Genomic DNA, 17,241 nt, shown 5'->3' on the forward strand with positions numbered 1-17,241 from the left:
GAATACAGGAGCAGGGAGGTCTTGCTGCAATTATACAGGGCCTTGGTGGGGCCACACCTGGAATATCGTGTGCAGTTTTGGTCCATTTACCTGAGGAAGGATGATCTTGCTCTCGAGGGTGTGTGGCGAAGGTTTACCAGACTGATTCCTGGGGTGATTTATGAGGAGAGATTGAGTCGTTTAGGATTGTATTCGCTGGAGTTCAGAAGAAGGAGGGAGGATCTCATAGAAACCTATAAAATTCTAAAGGACTGGACAGGTGTGAAGTAAAAAGGATGCTCCCGATGGTGGGTATGTCCAGAACAAGGGTCACAGTTGTGCATACAGGATAGACAATTTAGGACAGAGATTAGGAGAAATTCCTTTACCCAGAGAGTGGTGAGCCTGTGGAATTTGTTACCATGAGAAGTAGTTGAGGACCTAAACATTGTATGTTTTCAAGAAGCAGTTAGATATAGCACTTGGGGCGAAGGGGATCGAAGGATATGGGGGAAGGCAGGATTAGGCTATCGCGTTGGATGATCAGCCATGATCATAATGAATGGCGGAGAAGGCTCGAAGGGTCGAATGGCCTCCTCCTGCGCCTATTTTCTATGTTTCTATGAGAGTGTGTGGGGGTGGAGGAGAGAATGTGTGAGGGTGGAGGACAGGGTGTTGGGCAGGAGGGGTGCAGGAGTGTGGCGTCCTTTGTTGTCACTAGTCGCAGACAGGTTTTTCAAACGCCAAGAGGCCTGAGGGCTGCCAGTCACAAAGTCAAGAGATGGCGATGATGTTATCGGCCATTTGCATGGGCAAGCGGGCAGTGTAACATAGCAGCCTGGAGTGTTAACTCCTTCCAAATTAAGTTCTTTGTTTATTTGAACCGCTGAGACCTGCGGACTCAATTTTAAAAACAACGCATGAAAACTGGAAACGAGGTAGGCGAACAGCGTTTGTAGGCACCAGAAAAGAAAAATAAATAATTAAAATCGTCGCTACCCAAAGCTGGCAACGAGGGAGCCCAGCAATGGTTGCAGCCACGGCAGGAACCCAAAAACATGAAGGAATCCGGAAAAAATCGCAAGAAACTGCAGGGTGCGGTGAACTCAGTCCAAACCATCACACAAGCTTGCCACCCCCACATTGATTCTGTCTACACCTCTCGCTGCCTCAGGAAGGCAGGCAGCATTATCAGAGACCCCTCCCACCCAGGCATTACCTGCTTCCAGACCCTTCCATCAGGCAGAAGGTACAGAAGTCTGAAGACTCGCATATCCAGACATAGGAACAGCTTCTTCCCCACAGCTACAAGACTCCTCAATGACTCCCCCTCGGACTGATCTGTTCCCTGTAAGAACGTTTTTCACGACGCCCTATGCTGCTCTTGCTTATGTATTTGCTTTGTTTGGCCCTTGTTCCACACTGTAACCACTCACTGTTTGTTGATGTACCATTTGTCAATGTTCTCTGTTGATTATTCTTTTTGCCTACTACGTATATATTGTGTACGTTCCCTCGGCTGCAGAAAAATACTTTTCACTGTATTTCGGTACATGTGACTATAAATCAAAACAACTTTGGAAAGAAGCTCACCAAGTGCTCCGCCCGAAATGAATTTGTTAGCTGTGAGTAACAAGTAAGCTGGGGTTGTTGTAAAACAGGCTAAGATCAGGTTGGCCTTGTTTTCTGGAGAAAGGAAGCAGCAAGTTCAAAATATTCATGGCACATTATGCACACGCAGGTACTTCGCAATGAAAAATGGCAGGAATGTTTGGCGCCCGTGGGACCGTTTGATGAGTATACAGAGTGATGGAGCTCATATACAGAGAGACTTGACTATTTTCTTCAAGCAAACAAGATAGCCACAGATATAAAAGTCCCAAATTTCCCGAGCGTAATGAGGGGATAAATGATACAGTCAGAGATAGATTAGTCTGCGGTTTAAGGAGCGAAGCTATTCAAAAGTGGTTGTTAACTGATAGCAACCTAACCTTACAGAGAGCTTTGGAAGTTGCTGCACCCATGGAGTTTGCAGCCAAAGAAGCTCAACAGTTGAGTAGCTGGGCACAGAGAGGTAAGAAACTCCCCCTATTTACGGCACTAGCTGCTGTAAAGGATATGTTTAGCGGTTCAGTTTAAAGGGAGAAGGTTGCTTTCAAAGGGATAGTGGTTCAGTCAATGGTGGGGGGGGGGGGGGGGCGGGGGGGGGGGGAGGAGAGGAGACGAGAAAGGAAGAGGAGGGGGTGGAGAGCAGACCGGGAAGAAGCCCCCTGGGGAGGGTGGAGGGGGATAAGGTGTTATGGGCCAGAATTTAGAGAACCTCAAAGTATCATGGAGTTCACCTGACCCACAACTTTGAATAGATTGTGGTATGGGGAGCACACGGCCCAGTCTCCAGGTGAGGTACAGCAGAAATGGAAATGTATTTTTTAAAGCAAAACAATGTTTATTCTATGAACTCAAGTTAACCTTTTTAAAACAAACAGTGAATATCTTAGCAACACTAAGTAATCTGTATACTGTTCTTTTAACATCCAAAAGACTTAACAAACCTCTAAACAGGAGCACATCAGGGTTTACATTCAATACTGAAAACATTTATAATTCTGAATTCACCAAATGATTAAGAGATAGTCCTTCATGGCAGAGAGCTCAACAATACAGCTGCTTTTTCTGACTTCAGCTGCAACACACTGAAAAAGGAAACCAAAAAGACAGACACACCCAAGCTTTTCTCAAACTGAAACTAAAAAGCAGAACCAGAGCTCAGCTCCACCCACACTCTGACATCACTGCAGTAACATGAGCAGCCAAACATTTCTGAAAGCGACATTCTCATGACAAAGGGTCTGACCAGAGGATGGGTCAGGGCGGAGTGGGGGGGGTGTGCGGGGTTCAGCCGGGAGTGGTTTTCAGTGTTTAGACCAGGATGGGGGGGGGGGGGCGGTTGTCAGGTTGGGGGAACGAAACAGGGGTGGGTGGGGTGGGCGGTATCAGTCCGGTAGCTGGGGTGGTGGTGGTTGGGGCGGGGTGTGGGATAGTAGTGAGTGAGGGGGCTGGTCCAGAGGGGGGGGGAGGGGCATGTCGGGTTGCACCAGGTAGAGGGGGCTGACCAGGAAGGGGGGGGGGGAGGTTGGGTCGCATTGGGAGAATGGGGGGGGTCAGTAAGAGGGGGGTCGGAGCGGAAGGGATGTCAGGTCGGATCAGGACAGGGTGGTTGACCGGGAGGAGAGGTCAGACTGGAGGAGGGGTCGGACTGAAGGGAGGGACTGGACCGGGAGTGGGGGGGTGTGCTGGAAAGGGAGGGTGCCGGGCCTGAAATGAGGGGAATCGCATTGGGTCAGGGGTGGGGGTGGTGCGGTGGGTGCCCTGGGGGATTGTATGTGTGGGGGTGGTCCCATGTGAAGCTGGGTATGGGTGTTTAATTAGTTACTCTGGCGTTAGAAGTGATTTTTTACCTCTAACTCTTTCAAAGTAGGGTAAAACTGGCAGAATCATCTGAAGTTAGCGATTTAAATCACTTCTGTCCGCTGGTTCCCAGCCCAGCGCAATTGTCCAGAGGAAGTTAGCACTCCTGGGCAATTGTTGGGTAAACCCATACATGGGAACCTCCTAGAGGGATGGATCATTAGCGTTGCCCCTAAATGCGACACCGGGGCCCAGGAAGTTATGGGCCAATAACGGTTTTATAATTTATTCTCAGGATGCGACAAAGTCTGTAATGTTCTTGTCAGATGGCCCGATTTATATTACAAGAACACTTCGAACATAGAACATACAGCGCAGTACAGGCCCTTCGGCCCTCGATGTTGCGCTGACCTGTGAAACCACTCTAAAGCCCATCTGCACTATTCCCTCATTGTCCATATGTCTATCCAATGACCATTTGAATGTCCTTAGTGTTGGCGAGTCCACTACTGTTGCAGGCAGGGCATTCCACGCCCTTACTACTCTCTGAGTAAAGAACCTACCTCTGACATCTGTCTTATATCTACCTTCCCTCAATTTAAAGGTATGTCCCCTTGTGCTGGACATCACCATCCGAGGAAAAAGGCTCTCACTGTCCACCCTATCCAATCCTCTGATCATCTTGTATGCCTCAATTAAGTCACCTCTTAACCTTCTTCTCTCGAACGAAAACAGCCTCAAGTCCCTCAGCCTTCCCTCATAAGCTCTTTCCACCATACCAGGCAACATTCTGGTAAATCGCCCCTGCACCCTTTCCAATGCTTCCACATCCTTCCTATAATGCGGCGACCAGAATTGCACGCAATACTCCAAATGCGGCCGCACCAGAGTGTTGCATAGCTGCAACATGACCTCATGGCTCCAAAACTGAATCCCTCTACCAATAAAAGCTAACACACTGTACGCCTTCTTAACAACCCTCTCAACCTGGGTGGCAACTTTCAGGGATCTATGTACATGGACACCGAGATCTCTCTGCTCATCCACACTGCCAAGATTCTTACCATTAGCCCAGTACTCTGTCTTCCTGTTATTCCTTCCAAAATGAATCAGTTCACACTTTTCTGCATTAAACTCAATTTGCCACCTCTCAGCCCAGCGCTGCAGCTTATCTATGTCCCTCTGTAACTTGTAACATCCTTCCGCACTGTCCACAACTCCACTGACTTTAGTGTCATCTGCAAATTTACTCACACATCCTTCTACGTCCTCCTCCAGGTCATTTATAAAAATGACAAACAGCAGTGGCCCCAAAACAGATCCTTGTGGTACACTACTAGTAACTGGACTCCAGTCTGAACATTTCCCATCAACCACCACCCTTTGTCTTCTTCCAGCTAGTCAATTTCTGATCCAAACTGCTAAATCACCCTGAATCCCATGCCTCCATATTTTCTGCAGTAGCCTACCATGGGGAACCTTATCAAACACTTTACTGAAATCCATATACACCACATCAACTGCTTTACCCTCATCCACCTGTTTGGTCACCTTCTCAAAGAACTCTATAAGGTTTGTGAGGCACGACCTACCCTTCACAAAACCGTGTTGACTATCTTTAATTAAATTATTCCTTTCCAGATGATTATACATCCTATCTCTTATAAACCTTTCCAAGATTTTTCCCACAACAGAAGTAAGGCTCACTGGTCTATAGTTACTGGGGTTATCTCTCCTCCCCTTCTTGAACAAGGGGACAACATTTGCTATCCTCCAGTCTTCTGGCACTATTCCTGTAGACAAAGATGACTTAAAGATCAAGGCCAAAGGCTCATCAATCTCCTCCCTAGCTTCCCAGAGAATCCTAGGATAAATCCCATCCGGCCCAGGTGACTTATCTATTTTCACACTTTCCAGAATTGCTAACACCTCCTCCTTATGAACCTCAAGCCCTTCTAGTCTAGTAGCCTGAATCTCAGTATTCTCCTCGACAACATTGTCTTTTTCCTGTGTGAATACTGACGAAAAATATTCATTTAGCACCTCTCCTATCTCCTCTGACTCCAAGCACAACTTCCCACTACTGTCCTTGACTGGCCCTACTCTTACCCTAGTCATTCTTTTATTCCTGACATATCTATAGAAAGCTTTAGGGTTATCCTTGATCCTACCTGCCAAAGACTTCTCATGTCCCCTCCTGGCTCTTCTTAGCTCTCTCTTTAGGTCCTTCCTAGCTAACTTGTAACTCTCGAGTGCCCTAACTGAACCTTCATGTCTCATCTTTACATAAGTCTCCTTCTTCCTCTTGACAAGTGTTTCGACTGCTTTAGTAAACCACGGTTCCCTCACTCGACCACTTCCTCCCTGCCTGACAGGTACATACTTATCAAGGACACGCAGTAGCTGTTCCTTGAACAAGCTCCACATTTCCATTGTGCCCATCCCCTGCAGTTTTCCTCTCCATCCTATGCATCCTAAGTCTTGCCTCATCGCATCATAATTGCCTTTCCCCCAGATATAACATTTGCCCTGAGGTATATACCTATCCCTTTCCATCACTAAAGTAAACGTAATCGAATTGTGGTGACTATCACCAAAGTGCTCACCTACCTCCAAATCTAACACCTGTCCTGGTTCATTACCCAGTACCAAATCCAATATGGCCTCGCCTCTCGTTGGCCTATCTACATACTGTGTCAGGAAACCCTCCTGCACACATTGGACAAAAATGGACCCATCTAAAGTACTCGAACTATAGCGTTTCCAGTCAATATTTGGAAAGTTAAAGTCCGCCATAACAACTACCCTGTTGCTTTCGCTCCTATCCAGAATCATCTTTGCAATCCTCTCCTCTACATCTCTGGAACTTTTCGGAGGCCTATAGAAAACCCCTAACAGGGTGACCTCTCCTTTCCTGTTTCTAACCTCAGCCCATACTACCTCAATAGACGGGTCCTCATCAAATGCCCTTTCTGCCACTGTCCCTGACTAACAATGCCACCCCTCTCCCTCTTTTACCACCTTCCCTGAGCTTACTGAAATATCTAAATCCCGGCACCTGCAACAACCATTCCTGTCCCTGCTCTATCCATGTCTCCGAAATGGCCACAACATCTAAGTCCCAGGTACCAACCCATGCCGCAAGTTCATCCACCTTATTCCGGATGCTCCTGGCATTGAAGAAGACACACTTTAAACCGCCTTCCTGCCTGCCGGTACACTCCTGCAACTTTGAAACCCTACTCATGACTTTATTACTCTCAACCTCCTGTATACTGGAGCTACAATTCAAGTTCCCAAGCCCCTGCTGAACTAGTTTAAACCCTCCCGAAGAGCATTAGCAAATTTCCCCCCCAGAATATTGGTACCCCTCTGGTCCAGGTGCAGACCATCCCGTTTATAGAGGGCCCACCAACCCCAGAATGAGCCGCAATTATCTCAATTAACTTGTAGCTAAAGCTATAAACGATTTATTAACATTAACTGTGGGTAAACTATGTACAAAACAACAGATGAATAACAGTATGATCATACACAAGCACCTGTCTCTCCAGCTTACTCCAGGGGAGGGGGTCATCTGACTCTAACATTCACTTATATACTAGTGAGACCCCCTGGTGGTCAGTCGGTGAATTACAACACAACAATAATATCACTACAAAGTCCAATTTTATTGTCCGTCCCTACTTGCCATGATGACAACTGAGTGGCACAAACTGGAACTCAAAGTAGGATCTAATTCTGCACATGACTCAATACAGCACTTAGAGTCTTCGCCCAGAAGGAGCCCATTCGGCCCACCTTACCTATGCTGGTTCTGTGAACCAACTATCTGATTAGTCCCACTCCCACCTGCTCTTACCTCACAAACATGCAGAAGTTTTCCTGCTGACGAATTCATCCAATTCCTTTTTGAAATTTACTGTTGAATATCGCCCCCTGAAGCAGTGAATTACAAATCACAACAACCTCACTGTGTGGAAAGGAAATTCTCATGTTGCCCCTGGTTCTTTCGCCATTATCTTAAATCTGTTGCCTCTGGTCATCCACCCTCCTGTCTCTGGAACCAGGTTCTCCTTGATTACTCTACCAAACTCCCTTATTATTTGGGACACTTCTATCAAATCTCCACTGAACCTCATCTACTCTAAAGAAAGCGTCTCCAAATGCTCCATGTTACTGATGTTCCACACCTCTTGTACCATTCTGGAAATTCTCCTCTACACTCGCTCCAAGGTCTCTACATCCTTACCTCCTTGACCAGGCATAGGAGAAGATAATTAGAACAAGAATGAGTGTTTAGAAAGAAGCTCGCCGAGAGACGATTTATCAACACGTTGGGGTCTGTCTTTACTTCTGGCTGATCGACCCGGGCAGAGTGCACTGCTTGGACACCCCATTCTGGCCGGGAAGATGCCCCACCTTTACTTCAATCTGACACGTCAAATAGGCAGCTCCCCCTCCCCTAGGACCACTAGCAAGGTAGGTTACGCTATTGGTGGGGGCAGGGGATGTGAATGGCCACAGTCGCAGAGAGTCCCATAGAGGGAGATGTTGCTCCCCCATGGCCCACAAATGTATTTCACACTTTTTGTTTTGTGGGGAGTTTGTGGAGGGTGGGGGGGGGGGGGGGGGAGGGGGGCGGTTTTTGATTCCATCACCAACAGAGCTAATGGATACCAGGCTTTGCTTACACCACAATAATCTGACATCTGTATCAAAATGGGACATAGTCCCTGAAACAAGTGGTCATCCCAAGTCACTGGCTGGATTACCACAGCTAATGGGGATGTTCGGGCCTCTGGCCACGTTTTTTCAAGCGTTTCTCATCCTGCTTAACATCAAGTGAGGACTTTCCAAATCGAGCTTGTGGTCGTTATTTTCAGGATGTAAGTAGAAGTCCCAAAGATATTGGAAGCGCCAACGTTTGTAAAACTTTTGGCAAAGTCCGGAATATAAAGTCCAAAACCTAATTGTTCTTGATGTGATAGGTCCAAATTCCATACTGGACCCATCAGGAAAGGTAAGCGTCATATCCCAAAATAAAGTCTATTCTCGCCTTTTTCTAAGACCATACTGTACTTTGTGACAACTTTTGTTTGGGCCTGAATTGTCTCTGCGTCTGTTGTGGCAGCACAGTGGTTAGCACTGTTGCTTCACAGCTCCAAGGTCCCAGGTCCGATTCCCGGTTTGTGTCACTGTCTGTGCAGAGTCTGCACATTCTCCCCGTGTCTGCGTGGGTTTCCTCCGGGTGCTCCGGTTTCCTCCCACAGTCCAAAGATGTGCAGGTTAGGTGGATTGGCCATACTAAATTGCCATTAAGAGTCCAAAAAGGTTATATGAGGTTACTGGTTACGGTGATGGGGTGGAGTTGTGGGCTTAAGTGGGTCGGTGCTCTTTCCAAAGTACCGGTGTGTCATAATATACACCAGTATATTATGGTGCAGACGCACACACACACACTGATGGACATGCAGTGGGACCAATCAGCATACACAACACCGCAGCCAATCACCAGTGAGAGCACACGCACTATAAAGACAGGGGACAGGAGAGTTCCCGCTCATTTGAGTAGCAGCTAGCTAAGAGCACAGAGCTCACAGCCTGCAACACAGACATTCACCATGTGCTGAGTGCATCACCTGGTTAGGATTGGGAAAGGGCCAACAGTTAAAGCTGGTGTTGCATTTACCCACAGTTCAAGTATGTTAATATAGTTAACCTTATAATACAATAGAGTTGCACCACTTCCAGTGTTGGTGACCTGTTTGTGATCCAGAACACCCAACACATCACGGTGCAGACTCGATCAGCCAAATGACCTTTGTCTGCACTGTAGATTCTATGATTTAACTTCAGGACATTGCACTGACCATATATTGTGTGAGGGATTACCCATACAATCATTGTTTCAATCATTCTGTCAATATTTTAGTTTTAAACATACTCCAGCGATCATGTTTGCAAGCTGGGAGGAGAAAGGAGATTTTTGGCTTGCTGGTATGAGGGTCCGGTGCTCACCACAGAACTTGCGTGTGTGAGCCTGTATGTGTGTATGAGTGAGCATGAGAACATGAGTGTTTATGAATGTTTGTATGCGTGAATGTGTGCTTGTATGTGTGTAGTGTTTGTTAGTACATGAGTATGGATCAGATTGCATTTGTCTGCGTGCATGCATTAATGGGAGAGTATGAGTGACTGCTTGTGAGTGGGCATGAATGAGAATATGTGTGTGTGTACTTAAGTCTATATATACGTGTGTCTGTTTGTATGTGACATCTAAGTGTGAATGTTGAATGTGTGTGTGGTGGGTGTATTTGAATGGCGGGTGTGTGAGTGTGCATGTGAATTGGTAAGTGAGTACTGAGGTGTTGGGTGCTCTGAGGTACAGACGAACCAACACGGTTGCGATTGGTACAATGCAGTTTTATTCCAACTAACTAGGTTAGGTGGATTGGCCATGATAAATTGCCCTTAGTGTCCAAAATTGCCTTAGTGTTGGGTGGATTTACTGGGTTATGGGGATAGGGTGTGGAGGTGTTGACCTTGGGTAGGGTGCTCTTTCCAAGAGCCGGTGCAGACTCGATGGGCCGAATGGCCTCCTTCTGCACTGTAAATTCTATGATCTATGATCTATGAACTATTTACACATCTGACTTGGTACTCAGCACGTTGTGACTGTGTGAGTGTCTTGCTAATGAGGTCCTGGCCCTGTGCTGTCTCCAGATGGACTGGCCAGGAGGTGTCGTGTTTCTTGGCTTATACTGTGTCTGCTCTTGTCTGTGATTGGCTGTCGTGTTATGTGTGCTAGTTGGTCTGTCTATCATTATGTATGTGTTATGATGTATGTTTGAATATCATGACAAGTACAAGTGTGTGACTGTCTATGAGCATGCATGTGAATGTGGTGTGCGAGTGAGTGTGTGCATGTAATGGACATGTGAGTGTGCAATTCAATCATGACTGAAGGAGTTAGCATTAGGATTATGAGAAATGAGCAGCGGTGTTTCTCACAGGATGAGGAAGCAAAATGTATTTGCCATTTGAATTCAGCAATCTGTGTTGCTCAGGTGTGTGTCGTTAATCAGTTAACGAGTTAATTTTTTTTGTTTTAAAAAAGGAATGCTTCTGACACTCTGATATCTGCAGCTCCTCATGTTAGTGTCAACTCGAGTTTGAATTGTTGCTTTTGTCTCTGTCCCTCACATCAAGAACATCACTGCCTTTTCTCACGTCAGTTTTCGATGCAGTGTGGCATTTGAAACTGGAACGTGATTATGTTGCTGCAAAGTAGTCATGTCTAGCCCAGGGTCCGAAGGCGGAAATCACGTGTGATGCCAGCAAAACAACTCCCCATTCAGCACCACGATAGGATTTGAGGGGCATAAGACCATAAGACATAGGAGTGGAAGTAAGGCCATTCGGCCCATCGAGTCGACTCCACCATTCAATCATGGCTGATTTCAACTCCATTTACCCGCGCTCTCTCCATAGCCCTTAATTCCTCGAGAAATCAAGAATTTATCAACTTCTGTCTTAAAGACACTCAACGTCCCGGCCTCCACCGCCCTCTGTGGCAATGAATTCCACAGACCCACCACTCTCTGGCTGAAGACATTTCTCCTCATCTCTGTTCTAAAGTGACTCCCTTTTATTCTAAGACTGTGCCCCCGGGTCCTAGTCTCCCCTGTTAATGGAAACAACTTCCCTACATCCACCCTATCTAAGCCATTCATTATCTTGTAAGTTTCTATTAGATCTCCCCTCAACCTCCTAAACTCCAATGAATATAATCCCAGGATCCTCAGACGTTCATCGTATGTTAGGCCTACCATTCCTGGGATCATCCGTGTGAATCTCCGCTGGACTCGCTCCAGTGCCAGTATGTCCTTCCTGAGGCGTGGGGCCCAAAATTGCTCACAGTATTCTAAATGGGGCCTAACTAATGTTTTATAAAGCTTCAGAAGTACATCCCTGCTTTTATATTCCAAGCCTCTTGAGATGAATGACAACATTGCATTTGCTTTCTTAATTACGGACTCAACCTGCAAGTTTACCTTTAGAGAATCCTGGACTAGGACTCCCAAGTCCCTTTGCACTTCAGCATTATGAATTTTGTCACCGTTTAGAAAATAGTCCACGCCTCTATTCTTTTTTCCAAAGTGCAAGACCTCGCACTTGCCCACGTTGAATTTCATCAGCCATTTCTTGGACCACTCTCCTAAACTGTCTAAATCTTTCTGCAGCCTCCCCACCTCCTCCATACTACCTGCCCCTCCACCTATCTTTGTATCATCGGCAAACTTAGCCAGAATGCCCTCAGTCCCGTCATCTAGATCGTTAATATATAAAGAGAACAGCTGTGGCCCCAACACTGAACCCTGCGGGACACCACTCGTCACCGGTTGCCATTCCGAAAAAGAACCTTTTATACAAACTCTCTGCCTTCTGCCTGACAGCCAGTCGTCAATCCATGTTAGTACCTTGCCTCGAATACCATGGGCCCTTATTTTACTCAGCAGTCTCCCGTGAGGCACGTTATCAAAGGCCTTTTGGAAGTCAAGATAGATAACATCCATTGGCTCTCCTTGGTCTAACCTATTTGTTATCTCTTCAAAGAACTCTAGCAGGTTTGTCAGACACGACCCCCCCTTACTAAATCCATGCTGACTTGTCCTAATCCGACCCTGCACTTTCAAGAATTTAGAAATCTCATCCTTAACGATGGATTCTAGAATCTTGCCAACAACCGAGGTTAGGCTAATTGGCGTATAATTTTCCATCTTTTTTCTTGTTCCCTTCTTGAACAGGGGGGTTACAACAGCGATTTTCCAATCCTCTGGTACTTTCCCTGACTCCAGTGACTTTTGAAACATCATCACCAACGCCTCCACTATTCCTTCAGCTATCTCCTTTAGAACTCTAGGATGTAGCCCATCTGGGCCCGGAGACTTATCAGTTTTTCGACCTCTTAGTTTCTCTCGCACTTTCTCCTTTGTGATGGCTACCATATTCAACTCTGTCCCCTGACTCTCCGGAATTGTTGGGATATTACTCATGTCTTCTACTGTGAAGACTGAGGCAAAGTACTTATTCAGTTCCTCGGCTATTTCCTTGTCTCCCATCACAAAATTACCAGCGTCATTTTGGAGCGGCCCAATGTCAACTTTTGCCTCCCGTTTGTTGGCGGAATGAGACATTAATGAGACATTGTGCAAACATTTGTGAGCTGTCCATGGAGAATTCCTGGAAAAACAGCAAATGCCCATCTTGCTTTCCCATTTTTCCATCCGATGTCCGTCTTCCTTTTCAATTCTCACCCTCCTCTCTCCCACTTTTTTTCCTATTTCCACTCTCCCCCCCCCCTCCTTCCTGATTTTTTCTGTCTTTTTCTCCCCTCCCTCTTCCTTTCTCAGGTTTTCCTCTTTGTTTTTCATCAAAGGTATTGAATCATGCTGTAATACAGGTCTATTGGTTTTGGGGGCCATCCCCCCCCCGGCCCCTCTCCCGCAACCATCTGACCCTGGACCATGAGTGTCAGCTAAGTGTTCAACCTCACACCTAGGGGCTGGTTTAGCTCAGTGGGCCATTCGATTCCCGGCTTGGGTCACTGTCTGTGCGGAGTCTGTACGTTCTCCCAGTGTCTGCGTGGGTTTCCTCCGTGTGCTCCGGTTTCTTCCCACAAGTGAAATGAAATGAAATGAAAATCGCTTATTGTCACAAGTAGGCTTCAAATGAAGTTACTGTGAAAAGCCCCTCGTCGCCACATTCCGGCGCCTGTTCGGGGAGGCTGGTACGGGAATTGAACCGTGCTGCTGGCCTGCCTGGGTCTGCTTTCAAAGCCAGCTATTTAGCCCTGTGCTAAACAGCCCCGAAAGACGTGCTTGTTAGGTGAATTGGACATTCTGAATTCTCCCTCAGTGTACCCGAACATGTGGTAACTAGTTGTTTTTCACAGTGGCTTCATACTTTTTAAAATTTAGAGCCCTAAATTATTATTTTTTCCAATTGAGGGGCAATTTAGCATGACCAGTCCGCCTAATCTGCACATCTTTGGGTTGTGGGGATGAAACCAACGCAGACAGGGGGAGAATCTGCAAACACCACACGGACAGTGTGAAAGTCAATATTTTCGCTTCTGTGAGAGGAAAATTCAACACACTCGTTAAGACAGAATAACAAGCTTTATTTTCGAAAACAACTGCTTGCAGTAATGGCTGAAACTTGAAGCAAGAGGGCAGTCAACAAAACTGCTCAGTCTTTCACAAGTTCCGCGCTTTGCGGAGAATTAAGTTAATATTTATACATTAACTTTATCAAGATTATGTGACAACAGTATGGTCAGGAGTTTAATCGGAAATACAAACGGAAGCAAAGACCAGACCATGTTTGGTCATATCACTCATACCATTATTTAGTCCTCGGAGGGAACATTGAAAGGTCAGAATAGATTTGTTTCTTCCTGAACCTATCTCTGTTTTAAATTCCTCCGGCCCTGGGGTTATGACGAGTTAGTTTTATCAGGAGTTGCCGAGGTCCGGTGTTTTGGAATGGCTCGACCTTCGCTGATCTTTTCAGACTTCAAGTTATGCAGAGTTGGCCTACGGCCACACAGCTCTGAAAATGGTGGGCAGCATTCTTTACCTGGGCCTGGGAGCTGGAATGAGTAGTTTCAGTCTATCTGGTATTGTCTCAAACCTTTTGACCAGTCTTCCCATTGACCAGTTTTCCCATCATGCCATTACTTAATTCGTACCATATCACACAGTGACCGTGGGCCGGGATCGAACCCAGGTCTTCAGCGCCATCGGCAGCCATGATAACCACTGCGCCACGTGCTTCCACACAGTGGCTTCGTTGCAGTGCTAATGTAGGCCTACTTGTGATACTAATGAAGATTATCATTAACATGCCATCAGAGAACCATTTCACCGCCTTCCTTGCTCCAACTATTAACTCTCAAAACTTTGCTCTAAAACTCTCTCCATTTCCTCCCAGAAACAAATTCACATGAATGGTCTCTCTCATTTACCGTACAAAAATCTTCATAATTTTTCATTTGAAAAACCTCTATTAAATCTCCGCTTAGTCTTCTGTGGCCCATTGAAAAGAAACCTAAGTATCTCCAGTTTCTCCTCGTGGGTATAGTTTCTGGCATTACCCTGGGGAATTTATGTTGTAAATTCTTTAATATCTTTCCTATATTGGAGTTCCCCAAACTACACATGAGTTGGGGCCTAACCATCATGAGCCCGTTTATCTTTCCCTTTCGTTATCCCTGTTTCAAATTATTTTTGCATAATTGCTTTTTCCCAATTGTTCTCTATCCTCATATCAGTTCATTGGCCCACAATATTACCTGCAATTGAAACAGACAGACTTGTTAGCATAGTGTCCTCCAATGTGGCACTGCAGTTAATTCAATGGATCTCGCGATAGCTTCAAAACCCAATATCAATTCCTTGTACTTCTATTCTCTCTGAACTGACTTCTGTCCCCTCTATCTGGCTGGCGTTTTGTCATCGCTCAAGGTAAAAATTATTCTCGGGCTATTTTGGGGTGAGTCACTTGAACAGATTGAAGAAGCATTGAGGCTTGGTGTGAAGTCAGCATTCAGATTAACCCGAGGCTGATATCGCTGTTTCCCTGTCACCCCGCTCACATTGTGCTGCCCACTCGAGGTGTTGTCAGAAGACACCCAGAGGGAACAAAGGGCCTCAGTGTGTAATATTATGAGGATTGGTCACATAAACCTGACTTGTTCTTCCCTTGAGCATGAAATGAGTGACCTGGCTGAGATGTTTAATATGTTAAAAAGGCTCAACAGGCAGGTGTGGAGAGTACATTTCTTTTGATGAGGGCAATTAGCAAGGGGACATACTCTTAAAATTAGAAATGGGGGCTCGGGGACAAAATCAGAAATGATGTTGTTGCAAAAAAAGGCGGGAGATCTGTGGAACGCTGCCCTCCAAAACCTTGGAAACAGTGGAAGCTCCGATGACTGAGATCAAAGAGTTTGGTCGGTAAGGATATCAACTGAATTACAGATAGGTAATCGCACAGTGCAGAAGAGCCCCTTCGGCCCATCGAATCTGCACCGACACGTGAAAAACACCTGACTTACCTATCTAATCCAATTTGCCAGCCTCTGTCCCATAGGTAGTGCCTCATTGGAGAGGCGGCCAGGTGCAAGAGACTCAATGTTTGACTCTGGTTCCTGAAGTTTCTATGGCGTGAATTTGGATTGCCAGTGTCCAGAATGCTGAAGTTCCCCCACACCTTTCTGAGTTGACATTTCCTCAGGGAAGGATCACGTCACCATTTTAAAATAGATTGGGTAACATTCACAGATAATGGAATTGCATACAGATGTTAGCAATGTCACGCAATGCAATGTTATTTATTCGTGCAGAGGGAAGGAAAACTTTAGCTGGAATGATTATATTTATGGAAATAGTGTCAAAGGGTGACCTTATTATTTGGCAAAACTATACGGTCCGTTTTATGTGATGGGAATGTATTCCAGGGATTGATATTCAGAAGCCAATGGGTGGGGTCTTGCGGCCCACCCCGCAGGCGGCCCGTCGCTCCAAATGTGCCCGTCCCCAACCCCCAGGTGGGTTCCATGGCATGCAAAATGTCAGAGAGCAAAAGGAAGATCCTGACAATGTCCAATGGTGGGCCACCTCCCTACCTTGGGGGGGGGGGGGGGGGGGGTGAATACCGCTTAAGCCTGAATCAACTGCTCCTACTCAATCCTCTGAACTCTGCCCCTCCCCCAGTTTCTGTACATCACCAATGAACAGAATTCACGTTGTGTGATATTGGTGGCAAAATGCGTCACCGCCCTCTTTCCTCTGGAGCCCCATCGACCATCTATTCTACTTGGGCATATCTGAGCCCCTCCAATCTGGCCCATTGCGCATCTCTGAATTTCGCTTATTTTCCATTGGTGACCATTCCTTTGGCTGCCTCGGCTCCAAGCTCCAGAATTCACTCCCTAACCCCCTCCCCTCTCTCCTCAAAGATGCACTTTAAAACTTACCGTTTCCACCAGGCTTTTCAAAGACCTTTTCATAATACCGCCTCACAAGGCCCATTACCACGTTTAATCTGATTACACCCCTGCGAAGCGCTACTGGGCGTTTAACTATATTAAAGGCACCATGTACATGCGTGTCATGTGAGTTGTCTGTGAGCAGGAATCCACTTATCGTCAAAAGGTAGAATTTTCATGGAACTTCCGACGGGAATATTTCACAAGAGAAATCTCCACCCAAGAAAAATACCTTTGATTTATGGCCAGGCAAAGCTCCGAATCACAGACATTTACCTAAAATCCTCTCTTGGTTTTTAAAAATTTCACTCAAGAGGGGTTTGCTGAACCAGGTGAGTTGGGGGCAGTGAGGGGGCGGGCAAGGGCAAATTGCGGGTCAGCGTTCTTGGGAATGTCTATATGAGCTCCCACGGGATTATATGGCCAACAAAATTCCAACCCCCTCCGTTCTCATTCCTCTGCAGCCGCGCCGGGGTCGGATGATGCCGCCTTCTACATTGCCGTGGTGGTGGCTGTGATTGTGTGCCTGGCCATCTTGCTGGTCGTGGTGATGTTTGTGTACCGCAAGAACCACCGTGACTTCAGCTCCGACATCAGAGACTCTGCAGCTCTCAACGGGGGGTTCCAGCCAGTCAGCATCAAGACATCCAGGCAAGGTTGGTTTCTTTGAGGCCTCCTTTATTACTTAGACCTCAAATGGTATTGCAAAGTTCTTTTTTGTGATCTAATTTTGAACTACTCATAGCAAAAGATATGATTGGGGGATTGCAATGTTATCATTGAATTGAGTTCCGCGG

At 46.4% G+C, this 17,241-nt stretch overlaps 1 protein-coding gene across 6 annotated transcripts in view; it reads left to right on the forward strand.

Moving 5' to 3' along the window:
- The window catches only part of LOC140408299 (netrin receptor UNC5C-like), a 452,196-nt gene that overhangs the window by 394,467 nt on the left and 40,488 nt on the right, over window positions 1-17,241 (forward strand). For all 6 annotated transcript variants that reach the window (XM_072495295.1, XM_072495296.1, XM_072495297.1 and 3 more), the window contains one exon: window positions 16,909-17,100. In XM_072495295.1, the coding sequence (XP_072351396.1) occupies window positions 16,909-17,100 (192 nt within the window). The remainder of the gene's footprint in view (window positions 1-16,908; window positions 17,101-17,241) is intronic.

Source organism: Scyliorhinus torazame, chromosome 3 (assembly GCF_047496885.1).
Source record: "Scyliorhinus torazame isolate Kashiwa2021f chromosome 3, sScyTor2.1, whole genome shotgun sequence".
Taxonomy (NCBI): domain Eukaryota; kingdom Metazoa; phylum Chordata; class Chondrichthyes; order Carcharhiniformes; family Scyliorhinidae; genus Scyliorhinus; species Scyliorhinus torazame.